At 38.2% G+C, this 17584-nt stretch overlaps 1 protein-coding gene across 1 annotated transcript; it reads right to left on the bottom strand.

The window, feature by feature from the left end:
* Positions 1-224: 224 nt before the first annotated feature.
* LOC146480992 (pleckstrin homology domain-containing family A member 8-like) lies at positions 225-17255 on the bottom strand. Its single transcript, XM_085108682.1, has 15 exons — positions 17034-17255; positions 15154-15270; positions 13917-14087; positions 12911-13020; positions 12269-12362; positions 11202-11251; positions 9912-9970; positions 8629-8693; positions 7361-7667; positions 6520-6605; positions 4957-5015; positions 4192-4322; positions 2534-2604; positions 1627-1688; positions 225-769 (listed from the first exon to the last, which is right to left on the bottom strand). The coding sequence occupies exons 1-15, from the start codon at positions 17080-17082 to the stop codon at positions 581-583; spliced, it is 1620 nt and encodes a 539-aa protein (XP_084964808.1). The 5' UTR covers positions 17083-17255; the 3' UTR covers positions 225-580.
* Positions 17256-17584: the final 329 nt, after the last annotated feature.

The following is a 17584-nucleotide window of genomic DNA, read 5'->3' on the forward strand; positions in this document are numbered from 1 at the left end:
CTTTTCAATCTGAGTAAGGAATATGGCTTGGTTCTTGTATCTGATACAATTTCCAGCTTTAAGTGTACAGCTTATTTCTCCAATATTCTTTCAAATTTTCTGACTGGTTGCTCCGATTTCCATGGCACGTCCGCATAATTAAGAAGCTCATACAAAGTTCTTCCGCAGAATTTTGCTCGTTTTAGGGAGGTTTGCACATTTTCCCGTCGTTCAGTACGCAATGCTCTCATAGACTCTATATTTATTTGTGGATGTAACTTGGGTATTGCCTCCTTGTGGCTAGTTTTTTGCTTTACTATGAACATTATTGTCTGTCCAACGGCCTTTTAAAAAAGTTCTTTGGTCCTCGAAAACCAAGGCATCTCGTCAATGTTATATTAAGATTTAGACTAAATTTAAAACAATAGAAATATGAATCTAGCCGTTTAAATAATGTTTGCATTATTTTAGCAGCACGTATATAAAAGTATGACTGTGCTCGTGACAGGGTTTCATGGAGAGCGTGACAGTGTCGTTGCAGGGTCAAACGGACACAAACGAACCTTTCCTCACTCAATCAAACGTCACGCTGTTGTTATCGTTACACAGTATCCTCGGAATCAAGTTTGTGTTTCCTGTAAAACTGGTTTATAATGTTCGTAGCTCGACTCAGTCCCTCCACGCACATCTTCATGTCCCGTATAACATCCTTATGAGGTACCACGCCCTTGTCTGTGGTCCCAAGCGAGGTAAGGAAATCTGATCTGTACGGGACTGCCTTCACAGCCAGCTAAAATATATAAATTAAGTATTATTTAGTACTTCATCAGATTCTAGTGAGGAAAAAGCACAACTCTTATCTACAGGATGTTTCCACGCCGATAATCTACTGTATATATAAGACGATCGAATTGCAATCTGGAAATGCTAGTTTTAGAGGATCTCAATGGGGTGGAGGCATCTACGGTTGACGGCTAATATTTTGGCTTTTCTACGGCGAACGGTTAATTTCTCTCCGTTACGGTTAACAGACATCTGAAAAGAAAGTCAGTTGCTTTACTGAAAGTTCAAAATTAGTTTCCATTGTTGCAAAACACATGTTTAGGGTCTGTAGGTCTCTAACGACCTTTTCAAGAATGAAAGCAGGCTGAAATAGGGTACATCAGCCACTAGACAAGACACAAAAGGTCCTAACAAGCGATCTTGACAATCTCTAAAATGCAAATTGTGGATAGGAATTTTTTACGTTACGCCTAACAACTAAAATTTTGGGTCATTTTACGACTAACGATTAAATTCACTGAGACCCTCGTTTTAAAGGACAAAGAAAAACTGGATTTCAAGGAGAAAACCTCTGGAAAAGACCCCCGCTCTACTAATCCACGATACCAAATGTCACTCGATATCAAAAAATCGATCGACATTGTCAAATCGATTGCCAACCCATGAAGAAAAGATTCGACTTTAATTTCATTGATTTTCGCTGATTAATCGGTTGTGATTCATCCGATTTTCAAACACCTCGAGGTTGGTAAAAAAAAAATTGTCAAACCACTTCTTGCTGTCTGGAAAGCAGATGAAACAGTTTCCTCGTGTTTGATATATTACATAAAATACTGCTGAAAACTTTTGCAAAGACGCACTTACCGCAAAAACACCCCTGACGACCCAGCCGTGATATCTACGAAGTGTTTTACCGTATGCTGTGCCTAAAATATGAGTGGAAAAGAAATGGGAAACAAACACTTTAAATAAAGCGCATGGCAAGAAAACAAGGTATCATTGAAAACTTACATTTGATAATTAGACAAAGGTTATGGGGACCATTGTGTATTGCCCCACATTGTTTCCATTGACAAGACACCTTAAATACCCCACCTGGTGTACCTCCCCTGAGGTGAATCAGTGTGTAGTGCAAACTGTACAGAGCGCTGAGGATCAACAAGCATCCCATCGGGAGGGAGGAGGGGGAGGGAGGAGGGGGAGGGAGGAGGAGGAGGAGGAGGAGGGGGAGGGAGGAGGGGGGGGGGTACGCACAAACGCTTTCTTCTCAGCCTTTCAGGCAGCTGAAATAGTCGCTTTATGTTGCTAATACCGATCAAAACGGTGGATGGATTAGACGCAGAATCCCAGGGGCACCCAAAGGGGGAGTATCAAGCAAAACGCTACAAAGATCTTTTCTAAAGATGTTTCCCAGTATATTTCGGGTCCAATGAAGTGATAACTGCGTACACTAACACAGCTTGATAGCTCGCATTCCTTTGACACAAAAGTTTACAGTCATGCAGCAATTCTTTTGAAAGTCACACATTTTTGAGGAAAGGGGGGGCTGCGTGACGAACCAAACAGCGGCTGAATAGAAGACCAAAACTTCAACGGACTAGATTATTTGTTACTCAAATTCACAAGTTGTCGTTCCTTTTCAAAAAGGAACGTTAGGCTTTTTTTGTAACTAAAATAAATTTAAGACTCTGAAAACATGTTCTAGCAAACGCTGGACACCCTTGAAGGCCAGGTAAAGTTTCATACACATTACGTTTTAAAGAATCATTACCTGCTGCAACGGCGAGATCTTTTTCTCCTCGAGCCACCTCGCCGAGAAACACTTGCATGAATTCTAAGGCTCTGATATTTAATAACATGGCAACGTTAAGGAATTCTAAAAGGACCACTGGGAAAATCAATTAAACGTCGTTTTCCCACAAACGTCTCAAACTTGGTTACAATTCATGAAGAGAAAGCAAAGGAAATCACTACCGTGAACCTTGGAGGTTTGGAAATGTGATGATAATTATCATAGAATTTGATGAACTTTTGCTTTGTATTAATTTCCTCAAGAATTAGTAATGATTTGAGAAGCTATATCAAACACTCGAAAGAGTGTTCCATCTGATTTCCAAACACCGCCAAGTTGGTTTAAAAAAAAAAATTGGCGCGTCTCGTTTTTCAACACAGTCCTCGATATTTGGAATCGGAATTCGTTACCCGTGGTATAAAAACAAATACCATAAACTCCCTTTACCAGGCGGGTTGGCACAAAATTTAAGAGGTGATTCTTGTTTCAGTGAGACGCAGTAGGATTTGAGTCAGACGGAGCCATCGCACCAAACCCGCAGTATAATAGGCTCCTTTCGATAAATCAAAAGTCAGCTTGGCAATGAGGCTAAAAGGACACACAAAGAAAATTTAATAATCACGTTTATTCATTTCTGTTGTGTGTCGTCTAGACCTCGATATCAAACTGAATTTTAATCGAAAGAAAACATTTGCTAGCAAATAGGATTTTTATGTCTCTTCTTCCAAGTGGGTATTTTTCGGTTCTTTGGGGGCCTGGGACTTGGGGTGGCAGGTATTCACATTTCAGCCGATACCCTTTAGGAGTCTAATGTTGGCCATGTGGCCAGGCATCTAAGTGAGTGTTACTTTATTTCATCTTGACGGTGGTTAAAGACACGCTTGAATGTGGTGTTTTTGCCCAGTAAACATAGCTCTGGCAAGGCAGCATCTTGGGGTTGTGCTAATTATTTGTAAAGGAGAAAAGGCATAAAGGAGCCTATTTAAACGCCAGTTGTGCTGTTACTCTCCGTTGGCGTGTTTTAACTTTTCAAATCACTTATCTTTTGAAAGGACTCTTTGGTACATGTACTCTCTGACGTTGAATCGCAAACATGCCATGAAACGTGTTAGTCAGCGTGATTTGAAATGATAGCTCAAATTAATTATTCGTCTCACGATTGTGTCAGAGACGCGTGGATCGCGACATTTCGACTGCTACATTGGGTCTTCATCAGGCGATGGTGTCGACTAGATGTGTATCAATGTAAATAGCACCATGGATAAAGAGGTTAGGTTCTAAAGAAGCTGTGGAGCTGCGTCGGTGGGTGGGGAGTGATTGATGGTGATTGGTGGACGTGGTTACATCACAGAATACATTAAGCCGAATCGTATCTTGTACATAGCTGTTGGTCAGTTGCTGTGTTGGTTGAATGAGCAGAGCAAACCTAAAAAACGTCAGAAGACTCTGGTTCTTCTCGTCTGAACCAAGCTGATGCCAAATATCTGTACGAGAAGTTGAAATATTTTAGCCGTTTTTTCACGTGACCTCTTTTCCGTGAAAAAGGCTCTATATCAAAGCTCCAAAGGGGGCCTAGAGGACCCTCAGAGGCCAGTTTCTAGAATAAACCCTGAAAGTGTGCACTATCAATTACTCACCTCTTTAGCCAGAGTAGCGCGTCCGTTGCCGAGTTTTTCGCTGTACATGTGTTGCTTTTGAGTTCTTGATAAACAATATTTTGAAGCGTTATGAACGCCTTGGGGTCGGTTTCGTACTTGGCTTCGAGTTTCTAAAACAAAGTAAAAGTACATAAGTTAGTCCACACAAATATACAGGTATAAGAAAATGCTGCGTTGCAAAGTTGGCTCTGTGACGTTCCGCGCAAAGACCCGTAAGCGCTCAATTTTGGAGCCAAGTGTCGAAACCTACGTATCATTTTTGAAGCAAGTATAAAACTGAGAAACATGGAATTCAAAATTTGTTGGATAAAAGGAAAATTGTATCCGACAACGACACCTTAACTCCAAATGGACCGAGATTTATAAACGCACATGTACATAAGCCGAGTGGCCATTTTACTCTACAGAACATCGGGTGATTGCAAGGTGTTTAGCAGGCAATTGCGTCTAAAACTGTATTGGGAATTTTTCAAAATAAAATAAAAGCAATTTGAAGATAGGTGATTAAGTGATGTCTGTCTGCTAGTTGCGTTTGAGCCGCTTAATTCAAAGCTAAAGCAAAATTCAGAAATAACCAACACGGCCATCCACAGACTCAAAAGTTACAATCACGTTTTATCTCAGTGAAATGTGATAATTCTAGACAATGACCAAAAAGTATGATTCCAACTTGACTGTTCGAAGGCTAAAGTTCAATTTAATTACGGTGACAACAGTGATAGACAACGAAAAAAAAAATCTTACTTTTATGTTTCCACTGATGTCCAACTTCACAGGAGCGAATGCCGTTGACCCAAGAACGTCTGGAAACAACAACAAAATACGGTAAAAGTTGGTCGAAATCCTTCCATTTTTTCGTTTGCAAACTGAGAGGTTTTCTTCAGTTACACCAAACGTAAATTATAACAATCATGTACTTGCTTAATCACAGACACGAAAGATGACTGCAACCGAAGCTAAGCGCAGGAAAACAGGCGTAGACCAATTCGCTGATTACATTGTTCACTTGGTTTCACTACCAAGAAAGAATACATGGGAAATTCAAGGCAGAAAGACTTAAATTAACTGCTGAAATTGAGCATTATGGAATTACTGAGTACAAGCTGTTCAACAGCTTTCAGTTGAGCGGTTGCAACTCCAGTTTTCACCCACAAATTCAAGCAAACCAGTTATAGTGCTGGGAATAGGCCTTATCACGGTTTTCGACGCCATTTTGACGGGTAGGCAAACAGGCTTGAAATAACAGTGTTTGTATGGAAATCCGATGTCAAATAATTTTCATAAAACATCGCTTCTGAAAAATTCATGCCGCGGTGAATTGGAAACTTTTGGCACCAGAAAAAGGATTTTAAGGAAAAAATTGGAGGGATGTAGCTGAGACAGAAAGCGTCCAGTCGTGTTTTGAACTTTCCATACATTTCCAGTCCCTGTATTTTTTCCCGCGAACTATTTTTAGTAGCAGTTCACGGCTGGTTCGCTATACAGACAAATGTATGGAAAGTTCAAAACACGACTGGACGCTTTCTGTCACAGCTACATCCCTCCAATTTTGTCCTTAAAATCCTTTTCCTTGCGCCAAAAGTTTATAATTCATAAACTTTTCAGAAGCGCTGTTTTATGAATATTATTTGACATTGGGTTTCCATACAAACACTGTTATTTCAAGCCTGTTTGCCTACCCGTCAAAATGGCGTCGAAAACCGTGATAAGGCCTATTGGACTAGTTCTCTGTTTTCAACCAATCAAAAGTCAAACGAAAACTAAGCGTGACTTAGCTTGCATGGAGTGTTTACAATTTGCATACAAACCTCGGATAGGATTACCAACAAATAATCAGTGGCGGACGGTGACTGGAACTTAAATAATTATCATCTGTGTTGGCTTGTCTCTTATACTGCAAAAGTCTTCTTTTGGAGTCTGGTGACTTTCCATTACAGCTACAGATGATTTGATATCCCAACTATAATTGTTTTAATTAGGTTTTACAACGGTCACCAAAAAGGCTTTACTGACAAAAAAGAAAAAAAACAAAAACAACACTGACTTCACTGACTATAGTTATTATTAATAATTAATTTGCATTATTGATGAATTATTTTATTTATTTATGGAATTTTAGACTTGTAATTTTGAACTTCTATTTTATTTTTAATTTTTATATTTATTGTAAGGCGCAGTTGAATATTTTTATAGAAACTGAGCGGTATAAATTTTAAATTTATTATTATTATTATTATTATTATTATTATTATTATTATTATTATTATTATTATTATTATTATTCAGTTACTCTACTTTTAAACTTACCCAGAAACGGTAAAATACAAGAACAAGACGAAAGAAATGGTTTAGTGGGTATGCCATTGTCCACTCCAATCTGGATATTTTCAAACCTACAAACAAACACAAATGTAATCCTGTATTAACCTTATGCACATCAGTCAGATGCTCCAACAAGTGAGCTATAGCGAGACTCGAGGAGAGGTAGGCCATGTTTACTAGGTTCATATCTGACACATGGTCTCAATAGCCTTAGCATTTTGTCAGTTAACCTTCAGTTTTACCAGCTGTGAAGAATGGTAAGAGAAACTTGCCATTTTTTCGTTTTATTCTTTTTATTCTAACCCTCATGCTGTTAGTGTACTCAGTCGATCATGTTTGTAGTTAAATCATTGAGGTTACAGCAAGGTCATCACAAACGTACAATAACATGCAGGCATTCGACGGGGAAACTGGCCCCGGTTGTTCAAAGAACGGGTAACTCTATCCAGCGGACACAACGTATTGGTTGGAGTACATTTTATCCCCTGGATAACGCCGATTTATCCGATGGATAGAGTTATACGCTCTTTGAACAACGGGGGCCGGGAAGTTTATGAAACGAGGAGTGATTTTATAAAGGAGTAAAAGAGCGAAATTTCATTTCACTTTTCTCAAATTACTTCTTCTCCCAACCCGTTCTACTTCCTTGTATTTAACTCTAAAAATCAGCCCGAAATCTGAGATATTTATGGCACTTTACGCTGAAAACATTTGATGGCATTTCTGGATTGTAAAATATCTTGGGAAGATAATTAGGATTCAAGATTTAAAGTGACAACAGTTCTTGGATTTAAGTGTTCAAACTGATTATCAAGGCTAACCTTACCTATACTTTGCCGCAGTGAAGAACGTTAGGGGTTCTTCCTTCATTTCCTCGGAGTTTGAAGTGGACGATAGAGAATCAAGGGAATTGCGAGACGATTCAATGTACATTGCCTTGTGATTGAGCCTAGAGTTACTGCTCACTCCACTGGCTTGCCCGTGCCTGCGGTCTGTGTGGTTAGCGGAGTTTGTTGAAGAGCGATTTCCAACAACTTGCGCGGGAGTCTGGGTCGAGGGGTGTTTGACAACTGAGGACGCTGTTTGCTCGCTGCCAGCTGATTGGTCGCTCATAGTTGCTACGCTTGGTGGCCCTGGAAAGGATTACAGAGATCTTTACGCTCCAGAGTTTGCGTAATTAACAAATCGACGGCAGTGGTTTCACTTGGCAGTGAAACCACTCGCCTGCGGCTCGTGGTTCCACTTGAGTTTTGAACATTTTTTGACGTCATTTTATGGTCTATAAGAGTATAGACCATAGAAAACTGCCGTCGATTTGTTTCTTACAATAACATGGAAAAATGTACGAGCGGAATTGGCTATTTTTTTCCTTGAGAAAGCGCGCGCGTTACATCTGACGTCATTTTTATTGTCTGTACTCTTATAGACAATAGCTACGAGCCAATCAGCGCGCGAGAATTTGGACAGTTATTGTAACATTTTATTTAGTTTGGAAAGAGATATTTCAAAAACTTGTCAAACTACTTTCTGTCCATCCATGAAAGCCACCCTTCACTCGTGTTGAACCTTGCACTGTTTTCCAAAATTGGCATTGTCGGTAGGATTTTCAAAACTCCATTTTCGCCACGTTTAAATTTTATGGTTCGCAAGTAGCTGAAAGGCGCAATCGTACATGAAACCTGATTTTGAATTTTTGAAATCTGTGGACTGGGCTTCAGTATAAAACTAAAAGAAACGTTAAACTATTTATGTCATGGAAATTTTTGTTTCCAGGGCTTTCCCCTCGCGTAAACTGGAGGGAAAGCACTGGGAACAAGGTTGACTTTTCACTTTTCTTCCGTTATACTGTAATTACCCAGGGCACGTGGGCCCGGTTGTTCGACAGGCCATTAATGCTACTTAATCCGCGATTAAAAGTTAAAGGAGAAATTCATCTCTTTCGTTGAAAATATTTTTAAGTGGCGAATGTAAAGCTAACAGCAAAGAAAAGTCTACGTCGAAAGCAAGGGATAAAAATCATTTGTTGTTGTTGTTGTTGTTGTTTTTTGTTTAATTAGGAAAATGTTCTACAGTTAGTATAGAGATGCCACTGACCATTGAATGTGGAGCTTAACGTGCTAGCTAGACTTGAAGTAGGTGATGGCGGCGGGGACGATGACCTGTAATAAAAATACATGCAAGTCACGTCATTTAAAATACTACGAGCAAAAAGGATGATCATAATTAAGCTCAAACAGCCAATAATGCCGCTGCCCCACAAGCTAAGACCGAAGGTCTTTGCGAATTAAAAAAAAAAAAGAGAAAAAGGGTCGTGACTTTGATTTAGCAGTACATGTATTGTATCTGTTGGTACTTTAATGTAAAGTACATGTACAGTAGTTACGTTAATAAAATCACCAACATTTAATAGATTTGTACATACTTTTTTTTTCTAAAAGCTATTCAAAAGATTTTTTTTTTGCCAATGCAATCCGAAGACAAGGCAGGCTTTAAACAGGCATCTCTCGTTGCTTCTGTTATTGTATAGGCAAGTTAACTTCCCAGTGGCCAAGTTTGTTCACTTATGTCCAAAACTGCACCTAACCCTCAGTTTGTTGTCAAGTGGACAAATAAGAGCTGGAATGTACATGTAGGCGAATTTAATGGGTACCAGACCTTGAAATGTACCGAGACGGGAAAACAGTGCCCACAAGCAAAATTTGAGTCACACACAAGTACATTTGAGATCGTTATTTTGGGGGGTACGTTTTTTTTTTGTCGTTGTTGTTGTTTTTTTTTTTATAAGGGTCAATACTATTGACTGGGGATTATTAAGAATCATATTGATTTTGCTGTTGTTGTTTATTAATTTTATTTTGGTATAAATTTGCTCAGAAGTAGGACGGTGTCTACTAATAACAAAGTATTTTTGCGCGGTTTATTACTATGCGAAAAAAGCAGATCTTAGTAGCGCCTATTGAAATCCAAAAAAAAAAAAAATTGGGGGTAACCACGCATTTTTTTAGAGATAACTAAGCAACAATTATTCTAAAAAACAGCAAAATACAAAGCAATGTATGGCGCTTTTTTCCAAATAGTCTTAAGCTTAATTATCTCTGAAAAATGCATGGTTACCCCCAATTTTCTTTTTGGATACCAAAATCACTTGCTAAGTTCTGCTTTCTCCGCATAGTTTTAAAGCGCGCAAAAATATCCCAGTATTAGTAGGTACCACCCATAGGAAACCCAAGTATCTCGAGATGCGCAGAACGTATGCGCAGTAACAATAGTAGGCACCGTCCTTAATGCTATACAGGAGAGATTGGTGAGGGCCCAGGGGAGGGGAGGGCGTCCCTTCTTTTAGTGATCGTTATAAAACAGGATGTCACTAAACATACCTGTGACCTTCGTGAAGTATTTGCTTTCTAAATGCACTATGCTTTGTTGATGACAAAGTCTAGAAGTTAACAATAACACAACCATGGTTAAATCTACAGTAACAAGTATAATTATTGTGACCATAACGAAAAAAAAAGGCGACTGGTACGTTTAACCACAATTCTTAGCATACGAAAACCCTAAAAACGCCCATAGAAATGCACAGAAAAGTTATCCAAACTTCAAACCCACAGTAACACTAAGAAGCATACACAATGTTGCTAGCAAAGGGGAACAATTTCGCAAAAAAATCATGAGCCTATTGGCTGTGTTCAATTACCAAGGTATTGTGGTAAAAATAATGTACACCCACCATCATTTTCCTTTGACTACCTAAATAAAGACTGAAAAGTCATTCAAAACTCCTCCTTCACAGCTTCAGTTCTATAGCCTGTTCACAGACGAGTTTGTATTGAGAAATAGGATGCAAAAAAAAAAAATGCACCGACGACAGTTGGGGAGATCACACAACAGAGCATACAGACTTTCTTTGAACGTTGTTGTTCTGTGACACCAACTTTTGGTTTCACATTCTGAATTTGTTGAGATTTATGACTAAGGATCGTCACTTTTGCTGCAGATGTTGTCATCCACACTGTACGTTCCATATGGTTTCACAAAATCATGATGAGAAAACATAGAGGAAATCACTACCGTTAAGTAGGTTGGAAAAGTGATCTCAGTTATCACAAAATTTGGTGAATTTTTGCTTTGAATTTATTCAAGAATTATTACTGGATTGAGAAGCTATTTCAACCCTTCAAAGAGTGTTTTATCCGGTTTCCAAACACCTTCAAGTTGGTCAAAACACTTGATGCCACAGCTCGGTGTTTGGAAATTGGATGAAACACTCTTCCACATGTTTGATTTATCATGTTAACATTTGTATCCTCCTGGACATGGCCATCATAAGTATCGCTTCTCAATCTGTGTCAACAGATTCCAAACGTTACAGTACAGTCCCACGAGTCTCATCCTCAGTCATTCATAGCACGCAATCAAATGCAAAAGCTAAACCTCGCCCGGGCCCAATCATTCCATTACATAGTTTTCTCAAAAAACACATTGAGGACTACAAACATAGCTGGTAGTCCTCCTTCTGAAGTTGTCACTTTTTCCCTTTTCCTAGTTGGTTTTCTGGAATTTGATTTCCAGTCAATCTTCCAAAAAAGTTACCAAATTCAGACTGTCAGAAGTAGTTGTGCAGACCTGAGAAAAAAGAATGTTTTAAAATATCAAGTCCATTTTACCTTACTCATCGTGGTGGTAGGAGACGATGGGGATGATGATGACGAGCTACCTGTAGAGCAGATTATAAATAAAATAATAACCAAGAGTCAGCAAGATATTTACAAAACAACACATTGTCTCAGAATAACATGTATATACAGTATAATGTAAGGATGACTAGGTTTGGGTTCAGACAAGAATGAGCTTAGTGTAATTATGTATATGTTAGCAATTAAGTTTGATTGCCATGCCATTTACACTGGTAATTAAAGTAGATAACATAAACACAACCACAGGGAAGCACCACTTCTGAATGGCCACACTTTGTGGCTTCACCCACAGGCTAAAATTAGAACTGTTTGCAGTGCATGATACATGAAGATGTCACATGTAAAACACACCACAGCAAAGTACTTCTCAGGGCCTGAACAGACTGGAGAAAACGTTGTCAACAACTATGTGTATTCGACAACAAAAAAGATTTGACAAAGTCCTATTAGTGCTTGATAGAGCTTTTTCCACACACCAAATGTTCGATAAATTTGATTTTTGGTGAGAGTTTGATAACTACATGTACAGTGTACACTGTAATGCTCCTGTACATGTCAAACTGCTGATAACCCACAACTGCCTGAAGATGGCACATGGTGTTATTATAATTTGACAAAATAATGTCTCTGGAATTTGAAACTGGTTTCTGAAAACTACATGTGTTTGCTAATTACGTTATCAACAATAAATAAATCTGCTGCATTGTTATTGACAACTAAAGAGGTTTTCCTTTTTTAAAAGGATTTGTCGTTGATAACTCATTATTTTGCAGTTTACGATCTCATCAATAACTTGATTCACACACTGGATTTTTGTTACCAACAACTTTTTATGATCAACAACAAAATACTCTAGCAGTCAATAACAATTATAATAACTACACTGTATTGTAAGTTGAAGTCAGTTGAGGCCCTCAGTAGCTTTAAATTGATTGCTCAATAATTGGAACAACACTTAAGGAAACCAAAGTTTGTCTCTGGACACATCTGAGAGGATGAAGGGGACCTACAGGTACATGTTTGGTAAGTTAACTAACCAAAGCTGCCTTCTGCCAAGTCCATGCAGTCACAAAGGTTTTTGAGAAACTCATCACAAGTTGCAGATAACATAGTTCCAGCTTCACCAAATTCCTGATAGAAAAAGGTAATTAAAAGAAAACAGTGTTTTACACTGGAGATAAAGAAATCATAGTTCAGCATTACTTTTGAATTGCTCAAAGAGATTAGCAGTGTGTAGGATGCTTTTAAATATTAGGTCCATTGCTAATCTTAAGAGCTTCCAAAAATGAAGTTTGTCTCTGAGAAAAAAAATTACAATGCTGTGCAAGTGTGAGGCTACAACGCGGAAAACCTATTAGTAAATGACTTTCTGCTCTTCAGCTTCATACATGTAGCCTTGTTTTCACATCGACAAAAATTTAGAGTTTGACAAGCCGCATAAAGAAGATGAGCTCAGCTACATGTACATAGACGTTGTACATGTACAAGCTGAATAAATGTAAAAATCACAATGAATTCAAAGCACTTCAGTCTACAAAATAATATGAAAATAGTTTTGAAGTAAATTTTTCCTTGGCCCTGCCATTATGACTGCTTATGGTCCCCTTGTACCATGGCCACCCTTATCTGAAACCTTTTGTAGCTTAGTGAGTGCTCATTCAGCTACCCCACTGACATACCTGACTATCCTCTTTGTTTGCGCAGAGCATTTTTATGGTGCTAATCTGTTGCAGCAGCAAACTGCGATACATGCTGAGTTCCTGCATCTTCTCTTTCAACTGGTTCACAGCTGTTTGATAAGAGATGAATCACATTTTCAGCCTATGTTTTACTCCGAAACTAACAAGGGATAATGAATTTATAAAATCAAAAATATTTCCCTGCTAGCAGAGGCCTCTTTTTTGGTGTAGTCGCTGAACTAACGGGCGTGAGGAAAAGAGACCTCCGCCCTGGGTCGAAACAGACTGTGTTGAGCATACAACATGCTCCCTGTATTGTTTGCTGACCGTGACTTGAGCCCACTGTCTCTTGCACATTTCTTTACAGTTACTCTGCTGTCATTTAGTGAGCCCGCATAGTAACATGGCCTGGTGATGGTTCAGTTGCTAGGTAACCGTGGCGCATGCTCAACACAGTCCGTTTCGACCCAGGGCAGAGGTCTCTTTTTGTTATGACTGCCAGTTTAGTGAATACAACGGAAAGAAGGCCTCTGCTAGCAGGGAACAAAAATAACAATGTACATGTTAATCACAAAATTAAATTATTTACTTTTATTAAAGTGCTCTTTGTTTTAAAATAATTAAATTTAAAACAAAGAGCACCACAAGAAATTATGGTGAAATTATGGCAAAGAAAGCATTTACAAAGTAAAGAATTATTTAATTTTATGAGTGACTAAGTACCTGTACCAGTTTGTTAGTAAGACTTGTTGTTTCAAAATATTACAGAAGACTCCTGCTATCTCGAACACTCATACTTGAAGACAAAACAAATATTTATTCAAGATACATGTACCATATCGGAAGATCAAGGATGGGGTTAGTGACCAAGAAAGTGCAAGCTTTGTGATACATGTACATGTAGTTGGGCTTTGTCTATAATTAATCTTAGTGTACTGCATTTTGTAGAGTATAAACAGAAACTGTTTAATAATACAGGGTGGTGTATTCAATTTTATCCACTCACATTCTCCAGGCATTTCTGAATGCCCATTATGTTTCATTGTTGTGAGGCATGCCTTTGCTGTTCCTAAAGCCACCAGCCATTGTTGTCGTTCTGCAGGCGTGGCTGCCCTGAGGTAGATGTATTGGTCTGGTGGGATCTTCAGATCAATTCTCACAGAATCTGTGGGGTGAACTAGAAAGCAGCAGTTCTTTTTTAATTGCCAGTTTATTACAGAGCATTTAAACATCCGAAGCTTTATACATTTGTGTACAATAGTAAAAACAAGTGCTTGGCATACCTGCTATAGGTGTAATAGCCCGCATTACTTTACTATGATATGAAAGTTACGAATTTTTAAACTTTTACAATGGTTTTTTAACTGTGGTCAAATGTAAAAAGATAACAAGAGTCCGTTTATAAAACATACTACTTTTACTTTGGTCAGTTTTATGTAAGTCTGTGAGGTAACTGTTAAATCTGTTTTCATGGGCCTTATCACGGTTCGATGCTATTTTGACGAGTGGGCAAACAGGCTTGAAATAACAGTGTTTGTATGGAAATAAGATGTTAAATTACTTTCTAAATTCATAAAACATCGCTTCTGAAAAATTCGTGAATTGGAAACTTTTAGCACTAGGAAAAGGATTTAAGGAAACAAAAAATTGAGAGATGTACAGCTGTAGATGTCCCATAAAGTGTTCAGTCGTGTTTTGAACTTTCCATACATTTGTCTGTATAGCGAACCAGACGTGAACTACTACTAAAAATAGTTCGCAGGAAAAAATACAGGGAAATGTATGCAAAGTAGTAGCAGTAGTGATCAGCATCTACAGGTACATGTACTGATCTACAGGCACATGTACTGTACATGTAATTTCTTAGCCTGCGTAGTAAGTGCATGAAAATTATAGGGCGTGTGAGCCATGTGCATGAGAGAGACACGCAGATGTAAAACGAGTACCTCCCTTGCACTCCATGCTTTTTTCCGTGCCCTACAGGTATGTATTTTTCACGCGCCTCTCCATCCTTTCAATATTACTACTTGATCAGACATAAATACATAAGTTGTAAGATTAATAGTTCAAATTTAATGATTACCAACAATACCAGTTGACTTGATGTTTACACAAATTCTCCCAACTAGTATGAAATAATTATACAGCAAACGGTGAGGAGAATTTACATATTAATATTGGCACTTGATTGGAACTTCAGAGGGTTGACTAAGCATAATTTATAATGGCACGAGTTCAGTTACCTGAAATTTCACAGCAAGCCATTTTTACAGAGCCTCGACTGCCAAGTCCAACCTCTTCTTGGGATTTGTAGTAAGCCAACACACCCACTTCTAGAACAAACCATCTGGGTTGCCAACCTACAAGTGATTCAATCAAAATATTAGGGTTGTCAATAGAGCAAATAATTGTCAAAGACATCTTCTTGAAGCATCATTTCTAACAATGACAAAAATGCTGGCAATGAGCACGTTGACAATTTCCCGATATTAATAAATTACGTTTCAATTCTCAATTTACTAAATTCTCTAATTGCGTAGTCATTTCTTACAAGAGGTGAGAGTTTGCATTTTGACATCAGAGCTAATAAGTAAGTTAAATATTTGTTGTTGTTGTTGTTGTTTTTGCTTTCAGTACAGGTACGTTCAATACAAATACGAAAATTATCACAGTACAGCTGTATGATGCTTCAACACGGCTGCCCGGCACTATTAACAAATAAAGCACGCCAGCATAGGGTCCAGAGAACAACAACAACAACAACAACAACAACAACAACGCCATTCATAATCCTTACCGGTTATAGTAAAATAATTTTTCTCAATTTATTTTGTTATTATTTTGCAAACCGCACATGACACAGTTTTAATAGAAACAAGATTCAAAATTTATTTTATTTTAAACCCATCATTATAATTACAGTGTAGGTCATCTCTAAAAAATAAAGAAATCACTTCATCTAAGTGCCAATGTATTAAGTGCAGAACACTAATTGGGGACACTTTCCAGATTGATCAAGGAATTTACATGTAGAAGCGTTGGTTTTTGCGGACAGGGGAAAACTGGAGCACCCAGAAAAAAAACAAAAAACAAAAAAGCTTGGAGCAAGGATGAGAACCAAGGAGTCCGGGAATCGCACCTGCGCCACAATGGTGGGAGGTGAGTGCTCTCACACACACCTAGAACAAGATCATCAAGTTCTCAGTATTCTCTTCTTAGTCTAGATATATGTGACTCAATTCAAGGCAAACATCGTAGAACATTTTCCAAGAAAATACTCCACCAGGGAATTTTGTCACAATTTTCAAATTCTAATTGTTTTTATGCTACTCTTTAAGGTAGAGTATTTTTCCTGCTGACCAATACAACAAAATTTATAAAGCCCTAATTAACCTTTTTTACAAGCTAACATGATTGATTTTGTGTTAATGCTTTCAAGGAAAATATAATTAAAAATCACTTCGTTTTCCATGTGCCAATCATCTGAAATTAATTTTCCTACGTGGACAGCATCATAAACAAGGCCAATAAAATTAGAAAATAAAATTTGCTGTTGTATTTATTTACATTGCATACTGTCTGGAAAACTCACCAGAGAAATTCTAAAAACCACTGATCTTTAGATTTATGGTTATTTGAACGTGGTTTCCAGAGGTAATTAATCGGTAATATTTCTCTTTGTTTGAGTCCTTCCCAAATGATCAATAAATTATGAGACCGGGAATATTTGTATCGTAGATCAAAACCGCGGGAAACGCTAGGGTATAAAAAATCAGCTGGATATCCTAAGTTTGGAAAATGCATAAAAAATCTGATAAGAGAGTCTACGTTTGGGGTTCTCAAGCATACGAGAAAACGAGATAAGTAAATTAACGGGTTTGAAAGAGAAACTTTGCACCGGGGAATCGTGTTATAGGAAATGGATTCAGCGTATCGTAGTAACAGATTGACTTCACGAAAAATCGTAACGGCAATACCGCTTTATAGGCGCTAAAATAGCATGCGATTCCTCCCGCAAGACGAGAAACAATTCCTGGTATCAGGGCCTTGAAGTTTTCTGATACACCAACACTTCTAAGTAACAACAGCAAGAGAAAAAAGACGATCTAAAATTCATACAAACCGCTCAGGTAATTTGTCCACTTCCACAATGTTCCTTCCATAATCGACATTTTCTATCCTGTACCTTTAAAACCTTTTAACCAAGTCTTGCAGCGTTGTAGTAGTTTCGTAACTAAGTTGAAATAGTGTCCTATCTGTCTTGGTTTCGCTTATCATCTGCGTTTCCAACTTGAACAATTGATGAAACAGCCTCCATTATCCGCCATTACGAAATTTGTTATTCAAATCAGTGCTACGCTTGCGCGAAACCTTGCACAATTTCCGGTTGAGTTGCATGCTGGGATTCCTGCATTTACTTCCGGGTGAATTTGAAAGCAAGATATTCAAGAAAAACTAATAAAACTCGTGAGGAAAGCTACCTACAAAAAGGTTTACAAAGGGGGTATGTTCCGAGATCGGTTAAACCGGGTCAATTAAGTGGCTGAAATGTAACAGTAGATCATTAAATACAACAATTTGAAAATTAATTTTTGTTCATGGTGTAGATATGAACCAGTCGTCAGGAGCTACCCCAGATCAAATAAAAAAAGCAGAGACACATAATGGCTCCAT

Source organism: Pavona decussata, unplaced genomic scaffold (assembly GCF_977016875.1).
Source record: "Pavona decussata unplaced genomic scaffold, jaPavDecu1.1 SCAFFOLD_51, whole genome shotgun sequence".
Taxonomy (NCBI): domain Eukaryota; kingdom Metazoa; phylum Cnidaria; class Anthozoa; order Scleractinia; family Agariciidae; genus Pavona; species Pavona decussata.